Source organism: Rhinolophus sinicus, chromosome 8 (assembly GCF_057876585.1).
Source record: "Rhinolophus sinicus isolate RSI-liver-muscle chromosome 8, RSI-T2T, whole genome shotgun sequence".
Taxonomy (NCBI): domain Eukaryota; kingdom Metazoa; phylum Chordata; class Mammalia; order Chiroptera; family Rhinolophidae; genus Rhinolophus; species Rhinolophus sinicus.
Window position 1 is genome coordinate 37,662,032 of NC_142508.1, and position 19,685 is coordinate 37,681,716.

General features: G+C 51.9%; 3 protein-coding genes and 1 pseudogene across 5 annotated transcripts in view; 2 read left to right on the forward strand and 2 right to left on the reverse strand.

The window, feature by feature from the left end:
* The first annotated feature begins 6,038 nt into the window (after nucleotides 1–6,038).
* NUP62 (nucleoporin 62) overlaps nucleotides 6,039–19,685 on the forward strand; it is a 28,896-nt gene continuing 15,249 nt past the window's right edge. The window contains exon 1 of one of the 3 annotated variants that reach the window (XM_074316068.2): nucleotides 6,039–6,152. The gene's annotated coding sequence lies outside the window, so the exon portion shown is untranslated. Of the gene's footprint in view, nucleotides 6,153–10,974; nucleotides 11,114–19,685 lie in introns of those variants that run through there. The other 2 variants (XM_019741556.3, XM_074316067.2) reach the window with 2 other exon arrangements.
* Nucleotides 7,253–11,178, reverse strand: ATF5 (activating transcription factor 5). Its single transcript, XM_019741557.3, has 3 exons — nucleotides 11,039–11,178; nucleotides 9,443–9,739; nucleotides 7,253–8,610 (listed from the first exon to the last, which is right to left on the reverse strand). The coding sequence occupies exons 2-3, from the start codon at nucleotides 9,618–9,620 to the stop codon at nucleotides 7,946–7,948; spliced, it is 843 nt and encodes a 280-aa protein (XP_019597116.1). The 5' UTR covers nucleotides 9,621–9,739; nucleotides 11,039–11,178; the 3' UTR covers nucleotides 7,253–7,945.
* Nucleotides 10,339–15,098, reverse strand: LOC148757542 (uncharacterized; annotated as a pseudogene).
* The window catches only part of IL4I1 (interleukin 4 induced 1), a 34,611-nt gene continuing 25,902 nt past the window's right edge, over nucleotides 10,977–19,685 (forward strand). The window contains exon 1 of the mRNA XM_019741444.3: nucleotides 10,977–11,113. The gene's annotated coding sequence lies outside the window, so the exon portion shown is untranslated. The remainder of the gene's footprint in view (nucleotides 11,114–19,685) is intronic.

Consider the following 19,685-nt stretch of genomic DNA (forward strand, 5'->3'; position numbering starts at 1 on the left):
GCCATCCGGGAGCTCAGCAGCAGCTCAGCTCAATGTGCCGTGTTCAATCTTAGTTGCAGGGGGCACTGCCTACCATCCCTTGTGGGAGTCGAGGAATCAAACTGGCAACCTTGTGGTTGAGAGGATGCTCTCCAACCAACTGAGCCATTCGGGAGCTCAGCTCAAGGTGCCATGTTCAATCTTAGTTGCAGGGGGCACTGCCCACCATCCCTTGTGGGACTCGAGGAGTTGAACCAGCAACCTTGTGGTTGAGAGCCCACTGGCCCATGTGGGAATCCAACTGGCAGCCTTTGGAGTTAGGAGCATGGAGCTCTAACCGCCTGAGCCACCGGGCCGGCCCCCTTAATTACCTCTTAAAGGCCCCATCTCCAAATACAGTCACATTGGGGGTTAGGGCTTCCACATATGAATTGGGGGGAACACAATTCAAGCCTGGAAGTACTTGAAGTATTCAGCATTGTCCACGTGACTCCACTGGGAGAGACAACTAGAAGCTTGTGCTCAATCTCTTATGGACCCTGTCACGTGCACCTTTCCCTTTGCAAATTTTAATCTGTATCCTTTCACTGTGAGTATAATAGTTTCTCTGTGTTCACTGAGTCCTTCTTGTGAATCATTGGACCTCAGGGAGGTCTTGGGGGCCCCCAGAATAGGCTGTTTCCCTCCTCACGCTGCAGTGCCAGAAGCCACTGTTTCCCTAAGTGGAGGCCATGTGCCCACCCACCTGGGTCTGTTGATTCTGCAGACCAGAGCGAGGCGTCCTCGGTGTGCCCTTTGGTGGACGCGCAGTACTCCACTCCCAAGGGCCCAGAGCTTGTCTAGATTGGGAAATTGCCTACCAGGGGTGGACGGAAAAGGGGCCACAGGTTAAACCTGACAAGCTCAGGAGACCGAAAATAACCACATAGGATGGTGTGAACATAAAACTTCCTAACTAAGGTGGGCCATGGCAGAAAGTCACATCTTTACCTTCTTTGACAAAAGTCAATCTCTACTTGAAGTGAGCCTGTGTGTTGTCTTTTTGCATCTGGGATGACGTGCCCTTGGAATGTCAGTAATCCCTTTTCCAGACCAGAGCAGGAAACTATAGAATCCCTCATTAGTATTCTTGTCCCCTGGTTACCATCTCTATGTGAAGTATTAGCTATCCTGTACCCACCCCCACCTATGTAAAATGAGTGCCCGTCTCTAAATTTACTTTCATCCAATCCCAGAGATTCACACACCTTACCCTCTCACCCCCACCCCCGTTTTGCTTTCACCCACCCCCTTAATCTACCACCAATGGATTTCATGTAACCCTCCTCCTTTGATTCTATGTATAAAATAAGCTACAAACAAACCCCCATTTTGAAGAGCATTTTCTGTCCGTGGAGATTTTGCTTCCTGGCAATTGTTGTCAGTTTGGCTCAAATAAACTCTTCTAAGCTTTCTCTTAGGCTGGACGTTTTTTCGTCGACATAGGAAAGTTGCTGACTTTATCACAAAGGAAATGAATGGGGTGCGTGCAATCCGGAACTGCACAGAGAAATTTCCTTTTCATCAGGCACCAGTTCCTCACTTTACTTCTCAACCACTTGTCTCTCAAACAAAAGGCGACTTATTCCTTTTAACTAAATGGCCCCAGGGGGTACCACAGGGACACCACGCAGCATCAGCAGAGCACATCCCCAGCCCATGGTATGTGGACCCAAGGTCACTGCACCCCCCCTGCCTGTCCCTCCTCTTGCCCTTGCTACTCTATTGTCCACTGCCCAGCCTGGACCCCATAGAGAGCAGCCTTGGAAGGGGCCTCGGGGTGCAGGCTCTGTGGAGAAGGGACCCCTGTCTCTGACTGAGAAGGACCTGTCTCTGACACAGGAACTCTGTTTTGAATCAATTTTTCAATTTCTGAAATTTCAAAGTGGGCCCCTAAAACTGCCGCTCTTTCAAAGCAAGTAAGCTATTCATTGCTTTTCCTATATGGACACACAGGATGGAGGTGGGGCGGTCAGTCACTGGCAGGATTGCAGGGACCCAGGAGCACATGGCATTGACACACAGTGGATGCTGAGGACCACGGAGTCACCCAAAGTTAGGAATTGTCCAGCAAGAGATAAACCCTATTCTTTATCTTCTACAGGAGACATCATTGCCTCTGGGTGTGTGTGTGTGTGTGTGTGTGTGTGTGTGTGTGTGTGTGTGCATCTGCCTGTGGGTGTGATGTCTGTGTCTCTGAGTATGTGTTTTGTGCCTGTGTGGGGTGAGGATACCCATCTGTGTGCGCATGTGCTAGGCATTTGAAACAAGCCTCAGAGGCTAACATTGGAGGAGCCATCCGTATCTTGCGTATCACATTAAGGATTTCGGTTATTATTTGGGAGCAACAGGAGCCATTACACTGTTTATAAGCAGGAGTATTGGGCTTATGGTAATGAAAATATGTGCTCCTGCAGTGTCTGTTCATCTGCTGGACAGGACCCAGCAGTGGCTGCCCCAGCCTCTGCCTTGTTCACACAGTGAGACTAACCTTTTACAGTCTAGGAAGGGCTGTCTGTACACCTCATCCGCGTCGTCTGTCATGCTGACCTGAGCCTTGGAGGCTGAATCCGGAGCCCCTCACAGGCCTCGAACCCTGGCGTCCTGGAGCTGCATCGGGTGGAGTTGGGGTATGAAGGTGAATTTACCTGTTGAGCTCAGGTACGTGAGCCAGGGACCACAGGGGCCAAGTCAGCAGGTGACTCCTCCCAGGGTCTTGGCTGTGCTCCTGGAGGCTGAGATCTGCGAGGAGCTCCAACCAGGTGCACGGATGGGTCCTCTGGGGGCTACAGTGATGTGACATTGCCCAGGGAGAGACAGAGGGAGTGGCGACAGGGAGGAGGCCCAGTGTTGCTTTCTCTCTCTCCCCAAAGATGGGATCAGAGAAAACGCCACATTCCAGGTGGCAGATTCAAGAAGACAGTGTATGTGACAATGACCCCGAACGATGTCCAGCTCCTAATCCCCGGAACCTGTGATGATGTCACCTTGCAGGTCAAAAGGCTTTGCAGGTCTGGGTCCGTTAAGGATCTTGGAATGGAGGTGATCCAGGGGGACCCTAAATGTAATCACAAGTTTATAAGGGCGAGGCAGAGGGAGATCTGACTACAGAAGCGGATGAAGGATAATGTGACGATAGAAGAGATTGTAGTGACAAACCAGCAGAAACTGCAAGAAAGGAACAGATTCTCCCCTGGAACCTCCAGAAAGAACCAACTCTGCCAACAGCTTGATTTTATCCCCACTTTGGGGAGACACAGTTTGGACTCCTGGACGCCAGAATGATGAGAGAATACGTCTGTGTTGTTTTAAGCCACTGAGTGTAAATTTAAGTCCTGCTCCCTTGGGAGGCTGTAGCTTTAGCAGGATCTATGTCCTTCCTTGCCTTTTCAAACTTCTTGAGCTATGTCCTTGCCTCCATCTTCAAAGCCAGTGGTGTAGCTTCGTCTCTTCCTGCTGCTTTCATCTGCTTTTCTGTCACATGGATTTCTTTTCTTCTGTGTTCACATCTCCATGTCTTCCTAAGAATTCTGGTGATTACACTGAGGGCCCACCCAAGGAGTCCAGGATAATCCCCCCTCACAATGCTTAACTTAGTCACATCTGCAATGTCCTTTTTGCCATATGACTTAACATTCACGGGCTCCAAAGATTAGGACCTGGGTGTCTTTGTGGGCTCTATTCTTTCACATACCTCTGATTCACTTATACGAAATATCCAGAATTGGCAAATCCATAGGGACAGGAAGCAGATTAGTGGTTTGTAGGAGCTGGGGGGAGAAGGGTTTGGGAAGTGGCTGCTGACAGGATACAGGGTTCCTGTCCTGGGGGTGATGGGAATTAAAAAGTTCTGGAACTAGATAGAGGTGATGGTTGCCTAACACTGTGAGTGTACTAAAAGCCACTGAACTGTATACACTCTAAAATGGTTGAAATTGTAAAGTTGATGTGATTATTTTTAACGCAATTTTTACAAAATGTCACGGGCCACCCCTGAGCAGGGAACTCATGCAGCGACAGCATGTTTCTGCCTGCTGTCAACACAGCAGCCAAACTGTCTATGAATCAGAACAGAGCCCTTCACTCACTCCTTGGTGTATTTGATTCCTGGGGCTGCTGTAAAAAAGCAACACGAACCATGGGGCTTAACCTAACAGAAATGTATTCTCTCCCAGGTCTGGAGGCCAGAAGTCTGAAACCATGCTGTCTGTCAGCAGGGCTCTTCTCTCCGAAGCCTCCAGAGAAGGGTCCTTCCCTGCCTTTTCCCGCCGCTGGTGATTGCTGGCCTTCCTTGGCCTGTAGATGCATCAATTCTCTCTGCCTGTCTTCACACCGTCTTCCCCTGCAAGTCTGTGTCTGTTCTTTCTTTTCTTTTTTATAAGGACACCAGTCATATTGAATTCATGGTCTACTTGACTGCAGTAGGACCTCGTCTTAGCCAATTCCATCTGCAATGACCCTATTTCCAAGTACGGTCCCACTCTGAGGTTCCAGTAAGGACATGAATTTGGGGGGTGGGGTGAGAGGGAGGACAGTATCCAAGCCAGTATACCTGGTCAGATGGTCACAGGGAACTACACGTGAAGTCACGGTTGAACATTCAGGGTGAGGCCATGGAGCGGCAGGTGTAGGTGACACGGGATGTGGGTACCTGTTAGTGTAACTGGCACGTGCCTTCTGGCCCTGTTAGACCCCTTTTCCTAAGGGAGGGTAAGGCCTCACCCAACCTTACCCCATCATCCATCACAGTGAAGGGATGGTGCAGCTGCAGAAATGCTATTGGCCAGCTCACTTTACTCTTCCTCTAGGTCCTTCTTGACATCTGGATGTCATTCATTGTAAGAAAATCATTTACTTGTCTGGCTATTGCACTGACCTAAAGACAGGGCCTCACGCTAGTCCCAGCCGCGACTCCAATACTACCCGGCATCTGGTTGCCCCCCCCCCCCCCCCCCCCCCGCTGGAGGATTTCACCAGCCCTCCACTATGCCAAGGGAGCTGGGTTTGCTCCTACCCCAAGGGCGATGTCGACGGAAAGCATCAAGACTGGGAATCAAAATCACTGAACTCAATTCAAAGACCTTCGGGGGGGGGGGGGGCGGGGGCGGTGTGGCTTTGAGGATTCACTCCCCTGCTCTGACCCTCGGATTCTCTTCTGTAAATGGGGATTAACAATTGTTTTAACAAACATGCCGGGCCCCTTCGAAGTGCTTTACAAATATTAATTAAGGCTCACGACAACACTATGAAGTAGGTGCTATCATTCCCATTTTATAGCAGAGGAAACCGAGGCACAGAGGCTTAGCAGGCTGCCCAAGGTTGCACAGCCGGCTGGGGGCTGGGCGGGATTTCACCCGGGCTGTCCCGCACCCGTCGGGGCGGGAAGGCCTCCCTGTACTGGCAGGGTCCTGAATTTGGCATCTTGTCCTCCCCACCCGGATGTGAGCTCTGGGAGCGGGAGGCATTTAATGAGCATCGTGGAATGAAGAAGGGATGAATGGATCTCAGGATGGCCACATCCCCTTGACCCGAGCCCTCCTGCCGCGCTCTGCTTGGGGGCTGTATTCATGATCCGGCCTCTATTCCCAGAGAACCGGATCCTCCCCGCGAGGAGGGACCAGAAGGGAATCGTCGCGTCGGACCCTTAAGTGGAGGACGCAGGACCCGCTCCGGAGCGGCACGGGCGCCACCTGGCTGCAGAGTCCTGTAAGTGCCAGCGCAAGACCCGAAATGTTTGCTTTGGGGGAAGCGGAATCCCGGCCGGAAAGGGTGTAGCAATCCGGGGTCGTTTGTGGTCAGTGGTCTGCAAATCAGACGAAGCTGGGGGCAGTCTACCAGTGGCTTGCAAACTTTTCTGATCGTGACTCACGGTAAGAAACCATTTCATATCAAGTTTCGTGAAATACCACCGTCCTGCATGTTTTTATTCTATTCTATTCCGGTATTTAAACGCTGGTCAAAATCCTTCTAATTGATTCCCTGACTATAATGGGTGACCACCTGCACCATTTTTTTTTCAGCTCACAAAAATTATGGAGAAAGCGTTAGCACCCAGGCCCTGCTCCCTCCAAACCCGGGGTGAATTCTCTCATTTGTGCCGCCTCAGGTCCAGCGGTGCCATCCCTGACTTCCAGGTAAGTCATCTGGGCTCAGAGAAGCAGACTCCTGTCTAAGGCCACACAGCTCGGATGTGTAATGCCAGCTTCTGCCTCACTTCTGGAGAAGCAAAAAAACATCATTAGATGCTCCTAATCTCACTGTTATGGGGTAAAGTTTAATTTAGTCCTTTCTCCGTTTTTGCTAGTAAGGTTGAACTGCACTGGCCTGCAATGGACAATGTAAATTACTAACATTGCAGAGTTTAGGCTTAAAATTGCAAGTCCTCATATGTAACAAAAGGCTAAAGGCTACGCTATCAAAGGTGAACAAGAATTAAACTCATTCCCCTGGTTTATGGAATTACAAGTGTCAAACAAAAACAAATTGGGGGAGGACGGGCAGCATGAAGTTTATTCTGGAGTGATGGAGGAAATGTTTTTAACTAGATAGAGGTGATGGCTGCACAACACTACGAAAGTACTAATGTCACTGAATTGTTCACTTTAAAAATGGTTCTTCATCCAAAATCTAACAGTACCTTCCTTTTGCATTAACTGAAATAATGTCAAGTGCTTAAAATATTGTCTGGCATCAGTTGGTTAGAGTGTGGTGCTAATAACACCAAGGTTGCCAGTCCGATCCCCACACGTGCCACTGTGAGCTGTGTGCCCTCCTTAAAAAAAAAAAAAAATAGTGCGTGCCACATAGTTAAGCCCTCAACAGATAGATGTAGGGGACCATGCCCACTATGGTTACCAGGCCATCTCCCACTTACCTCCCAAATACCCCTGGGAGGCTTTAATCAAACATGGCATTCTTCCACATGGGGTACCCCACAACTCTTGTTGCAGCTGTCCAGCCCGTTTTGTTTGTGTGCCATCCGTTTTGGTGTATGTGATGAGGGCCATGTGGAGCTGGCACCTTTAGCTATCCTTTGTTTTGCTATCTATGTAATTAAGGGTCTGAATCTAAAAGTGGGTCATGTATCATTACCAGTTCAATCAGTCCCATCATGACCTTGGCCATGTACCAAGTGTTGTGTGCTTGACCATAAGTACTGTTATTTCTATTGTCATTGTCTTTGGCTTACAACTGCCCTCTCCCAACTTCTCCTCTCAAAGACAAGACGCTCAGACCAGAAGTTATTTATTTTATTTCCACCACAACCCCCAAAAGGATCGCTCCCGCCCTCTCTCACCTAGATGTAGCCCCTGCCCCAACACCTTCACAAAACACTGATTTCCTCTGAGCTAAAGTGAACACCCAGTCACCAACTATGGCCACACCCACTCTGCCGAGCTCCCCATCTGCCTCCATAGCCACCAGCTCTTCGAACTTGCCTACCTTTTGGCTCCCTGCCCAAATGTAGTTTCCCAAGGTCACCTGGCTTGCTTGTTTTGCTTATATTATTATATGGGTGCCATTCTCAAAACCCTCCCTGACTTATTCCCTAGATGGCTCTCCTGTGCTTATTTACCTAGTCATTCTGCACAGCTTTCTGGCCTCACAGCCCTGTTCGAGAGCTGGTTTCCAAGCTCTCCCCTGCTCCCTGAACTCCCGGGGGCCTCAGTCTCTCAGCTGTCACTTGAAAAGTGTAGATGTTGACTAAGGCCAAACGATCCATGATTCTGGGAAGGAGGGGACCAAAATGGACAAGAAATGGACAAGAAAGGAGATAAGGATAAAAGGAGAAAGAGAGAGAAGGGGAGGCTTTGGAAAGAAGCTAGAGGCAGAGGGATGATGGGGGGACCCTCCCAACTCAGCCCCAGAAACAGAAGTGAGCCAGAGCTGAAGACCAGTGCCCCCTACAGCGCGAAGCCCTGCCTGCCTACTGGCTGTTGCGGGTCCTCTGGCTTCGAGCCTTGTACACTTCGATGAGCAGGTCCTTGACATATTGGATCTCCCGCTCCACAGACTCAGCCCGCTCCCTCAGCTCCCGGTTCCGTGCCTCCAGCCCCTGACACTCGCCCTCCAGGGCCTCACCCTCTGCCCGCTTCCTCTGTCGGTACCTCAAAGCAGCTGACTTGTTCTGGTCTCTCTTCTTTTGCTTGCGGTCCCCTCGAGTGATGGCAGGACTGGGGTAAGGGGCTGGGCGACAGGTTTGAGGTAGAGGAGGGGGCTGCTGTGGTGGGGGCATGGGAGCCAAACCCGAATCCCCCTGCCCAGCCTCACTGCGGCAGTAGATGGCCAGCAAGTCTAGGGTATCCATGGCAGGGGGCTGGTGGAGGTCAAAGGTGGGGGGTAGGGGGACAGGGAGGGAGGGTGCCGCTTGTGGTGGTGGCTGTGGTGGTGGGGAGGATGGTGGGAGGAGTGGGGCATCGAGGAAGAAGTCTTCCATCTGCTCCAGCTCCTTCTTGAGGAGGGAGGCCATGGCTTCCAGGTCAGGGGAGGGTGGAGAAGATGGGGGAAGGGCACCTGAGGGTAAGGGGGGCTCCAGAGGGAGAAGGGCTGTAAAGTCCACCCGCTCAGTCATCCAGTCAGAGAAGCCATCACCTGGAGGATTGGAGGAGGACAACCAATGAACCAGTCAAACATCTAACCAGTCAACTAACCAACCAATCAACTAACCAGTCAACCAAACAACAACCAGTGGACCAGCCAACCAATCAACTATCTGATTCAGTAACCAATCAACCCCTTTAACCAACCAATCAATGAACTAGTCAACCAACCAGTGACCAAAACAAAACAGTCAACCAACCATTTCTTCAACCATTCTAACATCCTCTTTACTGATTAACCTACATCTGTGATTTGATTTACTTTCTAGTTTCTTCTTAAAAAGCAAACTAGATCACACATACACAACACACCCCGTTTCATCTTTAATTAATTATTAAAACCCACTATATGACAAGCATTGGGGACACACTAAAGGAATAAAATAATCCGTCTCAGGGCTTCTGCATATGCTATTTTCTCCACCTAAACAGTTCTTCCCTTGGTCTTTTCATAGCTCATTGCTTCCCATCCTTTAGGCTTCAGCCAAAACGTTACCCACTTGGAAAGGGTTTTCTGGCTATGGACTCTAATCTAGGTCCCCATTGTCATTTTGTAGCTCAGCTACTAAGTGTTTCAACGTATCCCAATACTGCACACTTATCATTTGTCTCTTGTCTGTCTCCCCACTAGAGTGTGAGCTCCAGGAGGGCAGGGATGTCAGTCTTGTTCCCAGCTATATCCCCAGCACCTAAAACTGCCTGGCATATTATAGGTGCTTAATAATTATTTATCAAATGAATGTATGAATGAATAAATGCTCCCTCCTTCTGTCTTGTGCCCCATACCACAGCTCACCCCACCTCCATTCTCCACCTGTCCTTACCTGCCAGGGGCTCTCCCCCCCCTGGAAGCCCGCCCTCCAGGGCTCCCCCAAGGACCTCATAGGGGCCCAGGGGGGCAGGGGCCAGGGGGAGTTTCCCATAGTCTACGAGCCAGCTCAGTCCGCTAGCTGGGAGCAGGGCCCTGTCCAGCTCCAGCCCCAGGGTGGCCAGGAGTGACATGGCTGCAGCACAGGCGCTGGGAACGAATGGCAATGAAGGAAGCTGCACCAACAAGTGAGAGGAGGCTCTGGAGGTTGCTCAGTTGGCCGAAGGCAGGCACCAAGGTGAAAGTGGAGAACCTACACGTGTGAGACAAAAGTGGGCAGGGTCACAGGCGAACCTCACTCACCGCCAAAGTCACAGGGAAACCAAGTTATACTCCCACATGGGGGGGGGGGGCCTCCCTTTTCCTTTCAACTGGGTTTGGGACTATGCCTTGCCCTCAGAATTCTAAATCTGCCCTTTTCCCAAATCTTAGCCCCACCCACTCCCAAGGGGATTCTCTTTAAGCCCGACTTTATTTTCTTCAAAATTCCGGACCCAATCCTCCAATACAGAAACATAATGGTTTCCCAAGGGAATTACCTTAAGCCCTTCCCACTCACCCCATAATATTCCTTCATTAAAAAAACTCAGTCCCAGGGGAATTTTCTTCCAGCCACACTCCTGCCTCTAAAACATTTCCTTTAGGCCCCACCCCCTCCCTAGGTCCCATCTCAAATCAGTTCCCAGGGGAATTCCCCCTGCCCCACCCCTTCACCAATGTTATCCATTCAAATCCCGTAGTGACTACCGTTATCCCCCCAAGCCCCGCCCCACTATCTTAGCTGCACCCCTCCCCCCCAGGTCCCTACTATTTCTCCAATCGAAACCCCACCCCTCATCTAACGGTTCGCTTAGCTCCGCCCCTTCGCATAATAGTCTCCCTAGCCTTATCGTTCATCAAGGCTGAGATCTTTGTCCACCCCCTTGTCTTTACGCCCTGCCTTCTACCCAGTCAATGTAAACTAGCACCCGGCCCAGCAGATGCCTGAATGAAAGGGAGAGAAGCTGTGCTGCACGCCTAAGCAACGTGGACCAGGGAAGGTGGAGGTGGCCAGCAGAGAACAGCTCTCTACGCCAACCTTCCACATTTGGTTCTCTCCCCAAGGGCCAAAGCGCATGCTCCACCACTAGAACGGTCCCATTGTTCTCACGCCTATGCGGGCGGGGGGGGGGTGTCAGTGCGCATGTGCAGCTGCCTACTGCCAGCCCTTCGCACAATATGGGCTCTGGTGCGCTGACGCGCAGGAGCAACAGCGCGAAGACAGACTCATTCCGGAAGAAGGAAAAAAAAAAAAACTCTCTGAGGGTTAGTGCGCAGGCGCAACCACATACAGGCCCTCTTTAAACTCCAACACAAGAAAAAGGCACTCCCCCACCATCGAGCCGAGTACGCATGCTCGGCCGCGTGCCCATGCTCGTTTTCCCTCTTCTGCGCCTGCGCGACCGTGATCCCTCACTTTCGTCTCCCCAACCTCCAGGCCTGGTCGTGAGGGCCGCGAGCTTCGAAAAGGCGGGAAAGGCGGTTGGAGAGGGAGGGGTGAACGGTTACTCACTCCATGGCTGTGGAAAGGAGAGGCAGCGGCGGCCTCGGCTGAATAAAGAAGGCAGGAGCGAAGAGCGCAGGCGCGGTGAGCGCGGAGACGGGCGGGGGGCACGGAGGGTTCGCAGCTACAGAGCCATGTCTGGGGCTTCGCGGACAAAGGCGGCTTCGCCGTAGTATGAGGAGAGATCGTGATCTGAGGATGGGGAATGTGGTGGCCCCAGGGAGTGGGAACAGATATATCGCGGGCGGCGCAGCACGGGACCGCCCGGATCCTTCCGCGCCCCGCCTCCGCGCGGCTCCAACCCAGAGGCGGGCCTGGCCCGCTCCTCTTGGGGATCCGGCCCCCTCCTCCTTTCGACCCCTGGGGTTTGGCCCTCCCTTCCCTGTGGCTCTACGGTTCATCCCCCTTCTGCTGGCTCTGGCCCTCCTGCTCTCTCGATCCTAGGCCTGATTTCCTCCTCCCTGAGACCAGCACTTGTTAATTTTTCCTTTCCTTTCCTCTGCTTCATGAATTTCCGGCCGGCCACACGCTCATCTCTGCATTCCCCAACTGCCTGCTCTCCCTGAGAACCCTTTTGGTGGGTAGAGCCCCGCGTGAGTCACAGCCTGCACTCCATTCTAATCACAGACCTGCCATGGGGGTCTTGGGCAAATAAGTCCTCTAGCCTCATAGATAGCGAACTATCTATAAAATCAGAATAACCAACTCTACCTAATGGGGTTATTTGTGAGAATTAAGGAAGTCGATGCCTGTGAAGCCCTAAGCACAGAGACCAGCTTACATGTCTGTTCAATCTGTTTTATTATTAATAGGAACTCTGGGGCCCCAGTCTCACACCCTCACACAAACGCCCCACACACTCCCGGCAAAAGCCTCAGTCACTTGACCATCCAATACCAGCTAATAGGTCGTTCTTTTGTCTCCATTCCTCCAAGGTGTCAATTTCCAGCCATCCCCACCCTCTCCATTCCAAGTAATGGCCGCTCAGCCTCATCCTGGTGTAGGGGTGCAGAGAATCTGGCATCATCGCCCCCACTCCATCCTTTTCTCCCTCCCCTGCCAACCTTCCCTCAATCCTTGGCTGCAGCATTCCTTTCAGGCCAGTTGTTTCATTCTTCTAGCCCTGCCCCTCTCCCTGACTTCCTGAGACGCCCCCCAGTGGATCAGTCTTCCAACCCTGCCAAAAATGGGGAGACTTCCCCTTCCATTTACTAAAAGAGGGCAAGCTTCCTAGCCATCTCCTCCCTGTGCACTGGGCGCTCTGCCAGCCCAAATGGGTGTGGGTCTTTTCTCTGCTGCAGAAACCTGTCTTTCCCTCCCTGCATCCATCCACGTCAGGACATTACACTGGAGTTCAACCTTCATCACTTTTGTGGCAGTTATGAGACTGAATCAAGATCCAGAGAAGGTGGGGGAACCCTGATCTTGAGAGTTATGTGGGAAGTAAAGATAAGCGGGCTTCTTCCTTCCCCCGTGTGGATGCAGGAAGTCCTTGGCATCTGACCACGTTGCCTTAGAGCACTTACTGTCCTGTCTGCCAGTATTTGAGCACTTGCCCTGTATTTCCTTGAGTCTGTAGAGGCTCTGTTATTACCTAGGCAGCACAGAGTTGTGGTTAAGACATAGATTCTGGAGCCAGGTTATTTAGGTTCAAACCCTGACTGCACCCCACTTACTAGCTTTGTGGTACTGGCAATTTCCCTTAGAAAGAAGAGGCCATTAAGAGTGCCTGTTTTTTAGGGCTGTTATGAGGATTAAATGAGTTAATCCAGGTCAAGCGCTTAGACTAGTGCCTGGCACATACTAGGTGCTATACACATAAGGGGTGGTGATGGTGGTTGTCACTGTTCCTGAGGTGGGATATGTTTTATCTCCACTGCTAAGCACTTAGTGCTTTAAAACTGTGATTGGTCTTCCACCTTTTAAGTGAAACTTAAGGACCGATCTCTTCCTACTTGTCAGTATAGAAATTTGAACAAGACCAGGCAGGGTTAGGGTAGACGATTGGACAGACTGCTGGTAGTCAGGATGGCACAGGCGCGCGCGCGCGCGCACACACACACACACACACACACACACAGTCTTTTTCTGAGAAGACCTTCTAGGTTATGTATGGGAAATAGGTAGAGTTGTTGTTTTTAATAAACTTTATTTGGGAATAATTTTAGGTTTACAGAAAAATTGCAAAAAAGATAGTGTAGAGTTTCCATGTACCCGTCACCTAATTTTCCCCATTGTTTTCATCTTACATTACTGTGATACACTTGTCATAGCTGAAAAACCAACATCTCATCTGTACACGTCTATTAACTAACCTTCAGCTTTATTCTGATTTCACTGGTTGTTCCCTATAGTCCTTTCTTGTTCCAGGATCCCGTCCAGGTTGCCATGTGACATTTGTCATTGTGTCTGCTGATCTGCAGTCGTTTCTCTGCCTTTCCTTGTCTTTTATGACCTTGACAGTTTTGAAAAGTGCTGGTCGGATATTCTATGGAATATCCCTCAGTTTGGTTTTGTCTCAGAAACTGGGATTATCGGTTTTTGAGAGGACGGTCAGGTAGGATGTTTTGTAATAACCAGAAAGGAGCTTGCTCAGTATGGGACTCGTGCTGCGGCTGTGTGAGGGGTATGCTGACTGAGAAGGGAGTGGGGCAGGGATCCTGGTTCCCCGTCCCAGTCCCCGTACCGCCTTCTCTCTCTAGCTGTCCTATTCCACCCAGTTCAACTCTGATGCCAACTGCCCCACCCATGCAGCTCGACTCAGTCCTGCTGGGTGGGTGCCAGTTCTCAACACTCAGCTCTCTAGTCCTGGCATATTCTAATTTATGGGCGGTGGGTCATCAGTGGCTGCCTGTGAGCCCAGGTCTTGGCAGCCTGAGCCCTCTCTCATGCCCACCCCTGACCCCGACCTATGGCCCCTCCAAGACTCAAATGCCTCAGCCTCCCCCACCTTCGCAGAGTAACCCAGCCTTTTCAACTCGAGTTGGGCCTGGAAGCATGGGTGGGGCTGCTAGGGACTCTTTTTCAGTGCGGAGAGACCACGCTTAGGGAGTGAGGTGGAAATTGCAGGCAGGTTGCATCACCCAGGCTCTTTGATGGGGAGGGGGTGGGGGGATTCTCTTGGGACCCTTGTGCACCTGGCAACAGGCTCCTGTTTAGCGGAGCCCTAGATCTGGCAGCAGCCCCAACACAGCAAGGGAGGGTTGTGGAGGGAAAGTAGCCACCGGTGCAAGACACTGAGAATCTGAGACTCAATGCCAAGAAGTGACCTCAGATCATAGAGGCTAACCCACTTGCCTTGCGGGGGAGCAAGCCTGAGGCCCCAAGAGGTGAAAGGCGTTTGCACAATCAGACTGCTAGTTAGAACCAGGTCTCCACAACACTGCACAGCTTTCAGGGCCTTCCAGGCCCCAAGGAGAGTCTGTCTGCTCCTCTCAGATAGGACACCACCCCCCACCCCACACCCAGCCTGGGGCATAGCCTGCTGGGAGGCCACCAAACCTGGACCTTCACCTCGGGTTTGCTGCTGCTCAGTTGCCAAATTCTATTGATTCTGACTTGCCTCTCGCTCCTCTGTCCTAGGAGGCCCTCCTCACCTGTACTGTTGCAGCAGCCCCTCGCTGGTTTCCCAGTTAAGGTGACAGTCTGGCATGATGGACAAGGCACTGAGTTTGCAGCAGATGGGCCCAGGTTCCAAACCCACAGCACTTAGTCCTGGCTGGCAATGCAGACACGGTCCTTCCTCTGCCTGAGCCTTGGCCGCCACCTGCAAAGCGGGTCGTAACAGGTGCTCTGAGCCAGCCTGCTAAGTTCACATCCCAGCTCCACAGCTGCTGTGACCCTCAGCAAGTGGCATCTTCTCCCTGTGACTCAGCTTCCTCAGCCATAAAATAGGGATAAGAGGACCCACTTCACAGGGTTGTTGTAAGGGTTAGATAGTAAATGTATATAAAGTGGCTAGAATGGGGTCTGCCGAGTAATGAGCATTAGTTATTTCTCTAAGGCTTGGGGTGCTGGGGGGATAATGTGAAAGGATGGAAGTAAAGCCAGCACTTACTAGCTCAGGCATCTCTACGTGTTTGTTTCTCTTCCTGTCTCCACCACACTTTGTTCTGCTTTCGTAGCCACCTGATAGACAGATGTCTGCGTACGTGACTGTTTCCCCGAGCACGTAGAAGGCAAGGTTGGCACTGTCCTTATTCCCAGAATCGTTCCCCACAGCCCCCAACCCTGTGCTGCTGCCTCAGCGGGCATCAGTTCACTGTAAATAAGAGTCGCTCGTGCACAGAGGCTGGGAATTTGGGACTGTAGCCCCTGAAGAGGCACTAGGGCAGGTATCTGGGTCATGGAGGCTGGGGCAGGGGTTGTAGGTATGCGTCCTGGCAAACAAGGGCAGGAAGGCCAAGGCCAGTTCACTTGGGGAAAGGGCAGCACAGGGCACAGGTCCGCAGTGAGCCGGTGGCTCCGAGGCTTCCCAAGCCCCTTCCTTCCCCTCACTCCGCTGTGTCTCCGTCGGCAGAAGCAGCCACAACTCTTAGAACCTACTTAGGCTCTGCACTGCTACACCAGCGCTGGCTCCCTCAGTGGACAGCTTCTGTTTTAGTTTCTATCCTCACTGCTACCGTGTTTCCCCGAAAATACGTAAGCCCCAGTTAAGATCTCAGCCAGATGGACGCATTTAGTACGTTATGACGATGTTCCAGAAGAAGAATGACATGACTGTATTTGAATAAATGTAGATTGTTGTACATGAAAAAATAAGACCTCCCCTGAAAATCAGCCCTAATGGAGCGAAAATTAATATAAGACCCGGTCTTATTTTCGGGGAAACACAGTATAACAAATTACCGCAAACTTAGTGACTTAAGACAACATTTATTTATTCCCTTGCAGTTCTAGAAACCAGAAGTGTATAGTGGGTCCACAGGGCTGCCTCCCTTCTGGAGGCTCCAGGGGCGAATCCACTTCCTGGCCTTTTCCAGCTGCTACAGGCCACCCGCATCCGTGGCTCGTGGCCCTGCCTCATCACTCCAACCTCTTCCGTCATCTCCTCTCCTGTTTCCTTTTCTGATCTTCCTGCTCTCCCTGCTGGAAAGACCCTTGTGATGAGTTTCGGTGCTGCCCAGGTAACCCAGGATAGCGTCTCCTTGGCAGGGTCCTTCATTTACTCACGTCTGCAAAGACCCTTTTGCCACGTGAGGTCATACAGGTTCTGGGCACTAGATGTGAGCATCTTTGGGGGGTTGTTATCCAGCCTACCACTTTGCCCTCTCATAGCCTCAGTTTTCTCATCTGGGAGATAAAGGTTGGGGCCAGCCCTGTGGTTCCCCCCCACGTGCCCACAGGGACTGACTGTAGGAAGAAGACGGCCAACTGAAGGTCATTGATGACGTAATGTCCTAGAGCTCTGGACACCGTCACTTAACCCTGTGTGGCCTCCAGCAAGATACATGCCCCATGTGCCACTGTGGCCTCATCCGTAAAGTGGGGGCAATAGCAGAACCCTCTGGAGAGGGCAGTGGTGAGGACCACAGAGAAACTCCGAAAAGGTTGAGAACAGTGCCTGGCTCCGTCAGTAAGCTGTCCCCACGGAGCTGCAGCCCCTGTGTTCCAGGCGGGCCAACGAGCCGGGACCACCCGAAAGGCACCGGTCTGTGCAGGGGCAGCCCATCCTGCTGGGCAGCTGTGCCAGCCGGTGGCACAGAGCTGCTGCTTTCACAGCAGTTGGAAACCCAGATTTTTCTGTGAGATCCAAGTTTTAAGAGGTTGGCGAGTAATTCAGAGAAAGCCCCGCAAACCACAAGTGTGGCTAGGCTCAGGCTGCGGGCCTCCTCTGACCTTTGAGTTCAGTGACTTCCCGAACGAACGCCCAGACCTGTAAGCCTCACAGCCTGGAGCAGAGAACAAAGGGAACCGAGTCCTCGTTCCACTTGTGGGCCCCACCCCTCTGCTGGGCTCAGCAGAAGGGAAAAGGAGCAGGGCCTGATCAGACAGCCCAGACCCGTAGAGTCCAGGGCGGTGTTTGTGAGGGGCAGGGGTGAGTGCTCCCCAGAATGTCCCTGAGGGGCAGGTGCCTGCTTGGGGGTGGGGCTGGTATCTTCTTACCCCACCTGTTGCTTACCAGCCGGCCTTCCCCTTGCCCCCCAGGGGAGGCCAACAGGAACACGTGTTGCGCAGCTTGAGTTTCTTGCTCATTGACAGGACCGCAGAGCGGCTCAGTAAGGGGGTGTTAGAGGACTTGCGGGAGCTGGGCTGGGTTAGGTGACTGGGCAAGTTCAGGGAAGCGGGGCTTCACTCTCAATCGGATGCTGGCAGGGAGCAGGGCAAGGCCATGGCTGGTATCGTTACGTTCTCCAGAGGCAGAGGGGTGAGCAGAGCTCATGCTCCGCTTAGTTAAGGGGCAGCATCACCTCCGAGCCAGGAGCGGAAGGTTTGGTCATTTTTGTGCTTTGGACCATGTTCGTGTTTTTGTCCGTGTTGAGACATGATTCCGAGTAGTCTTGTTTTTGTCTTGGTGCATCATGGGCCGAGTGGCCTTGGCTGATGTTGGTGTTCTGTGAAATTGTTGATGACCAACAAGAGGGCACCAGGGCCTGACTGGGAGGGCTGCTTTTCCCTTGCTCACAGCAAACGTGCTCGTGCTACCCAACGGGGGAGGGAGGGAGGTGGGCAGCACCTAGGCCAGTGGACACCTGGGCATAGAGGAAAGTAGCAGGGCCTGGACCCAGCCAGCACCCTCTGGCCAGCACCACTCATAGTGGGAGCTGAGGGGGAGCAAGCGAGAGGTTGAGGCCAAGGCAGGGAGCTATAGGGGGAAAACAGGCCCTCGAGACCCCCGAGGTGCCCCCTCCGCAGGCTTGTGGGGACTGCACCATGGAAAACATTGAGAGTCTGTGGCCAGCAGAGCCCTGAGCCTCGGCCTGTTCAGTTCAAGAGCCCTTTGCCCTTCTCCTCCCCCTCCTACCCACCCCCACCCAGAGCAGGAACAGGTTCCTGGGGGCTAGGCGGGAAACAGCAGCTGGTGTCCCCCTCTTCACTGCAAGCCCCCAGGAATCCAGCCTGGAGCTGAGGGAGGCGGAAGCACTGAGTTGATTGAAGAGTGAGGCCTAAACGAGTCTGGAAGATGATGGAGATGTCCAGAGGTAGCATTAGAGAATGGGAAGGGGCCACCGGACGTGGCGCACGATGGGCTGTGTGAGAAAATGTCCCTTTGGAGAGGCTCAGACAGCCTGGGTCAGTCCTAACTACCCGTGTGACTTGGGGCAAGTTGCTTAACTTCCTTCAGCTTCAGTTTGCTCGTCTGTAAGGTGGGAACACTGATGGTTCCCACCACCTCGTAAGGTTGTGAGTCAGTGCAGGTAAAGCACTGCAAACAGGCCCCGGCACATAATGTCCTGAAGCGTTAGCATGTGGTTGATACCCAGGGACAGGTAAGGGCTGTGGCTGGTTCTGATTCTAGGCATTAAAGCCACCCTGTTCCCACCTCTGGTGGCTTTCACCTGGTTTCCAGAGAAACCATTTCCATGGCAACAGTCTCTGCCACAACCTGGCTGAGACCTTTATCTCCGTCCCCCACTGACAGCACTGCCTCTCCCCTGGGACACTGGTACTGAGTACAGGAAGAGGGGCCAAGGAGGGAGCACAAGTGTGTGGTTCTCCTCGAGTCTCTTGGCCCTGGTGCTTCAGCCCCTCTCCAGGTCTCTATGCCTTGGCGTATCCATGCCCAGTTGCATTTCCCGTGAAGCCCCCAGATGGCCTCACGGCTGACTGGAACATTTCAACTCCAGTCTCTCCCCCAGCTCGTGCTCAACCAGGTTTCCTCATCTCCAGATCACGTGTCCTCAGAAGAAAGCATGATCCTGTCTTCTGAAACTACGCTGCCCAGCCCTTGCCACATCTGCAGCCCCTCTTCTCTCAACCCCTTGCCAGCATCCCATGCTTAGTTGGTTTGTTTAATGGCTTTATGGAGGTACTGTATAATTCACATCCATTTATTAAAGTGTACAGTTCAGTGGGTTTCATATATTCACAGAGTTGTATACTTATCACCACAATCTAATTTTCGAACATTTCCCTCACCTCTAAAAGAAGCCCCCTACCCATTAGCAGTCACCTCCCACTCTCTCTCTCCCAGCCCCTGGCAACCACTAATGTGCTTTCCGCCTCTATGGATTTACCTCGTCTGGACATTGCAGATAAATGGAGTCATAGGTGGTCCTTTGTGTCTGATTCTCAAGGTTCATCCATTTTGTAGCAATATCAGTACTTCATTCCTTTCTAAGGCTGAATAATATTCCATGGTATATTACATTTTATCCATTCATCAATCAATGAACATTTGGGTTTTTACTTCTTGACTATTACAAATATGCATGCACAAGTTTTATGAGGACGTGTGTTTTCATTTCTCTTGGGAGATACCTAGGAGTGGAATTGCAGTCAGTACTGGGCACAAAGCAACCCCTGGATTCGTTTATTCCATTGACAAGCATTTACTGAGTGCCCACCATGGCCTGCAACTGTTAGAGACACTGGGGATACACAGCCCTGGAAGTCACAGACAAAAATCCTGCCCTGTGTGCAGCTCACATTCTGATGGGGAGACAGACAGTAAGTGAGATACATGGTATTTCAGATGGTGCTAGTCCTAAGGCTA

Coding starts and splice junctions, on each gene's coding strand:
- ATF5 (XM_019741557.3), bottom strand. CDS start 9,620: ATGTCACTCCTGGCCACCCTGGGGCTGGAGCTGGACAGGGCCCTGCTC. Junction 8,611..9,442: donor GGGGGGAGAGCCCCTGGCAG/GTAAGGACAGGT, acceptor CCAATCCTCCAG/GTGATGGCTTCTCTGACTGG.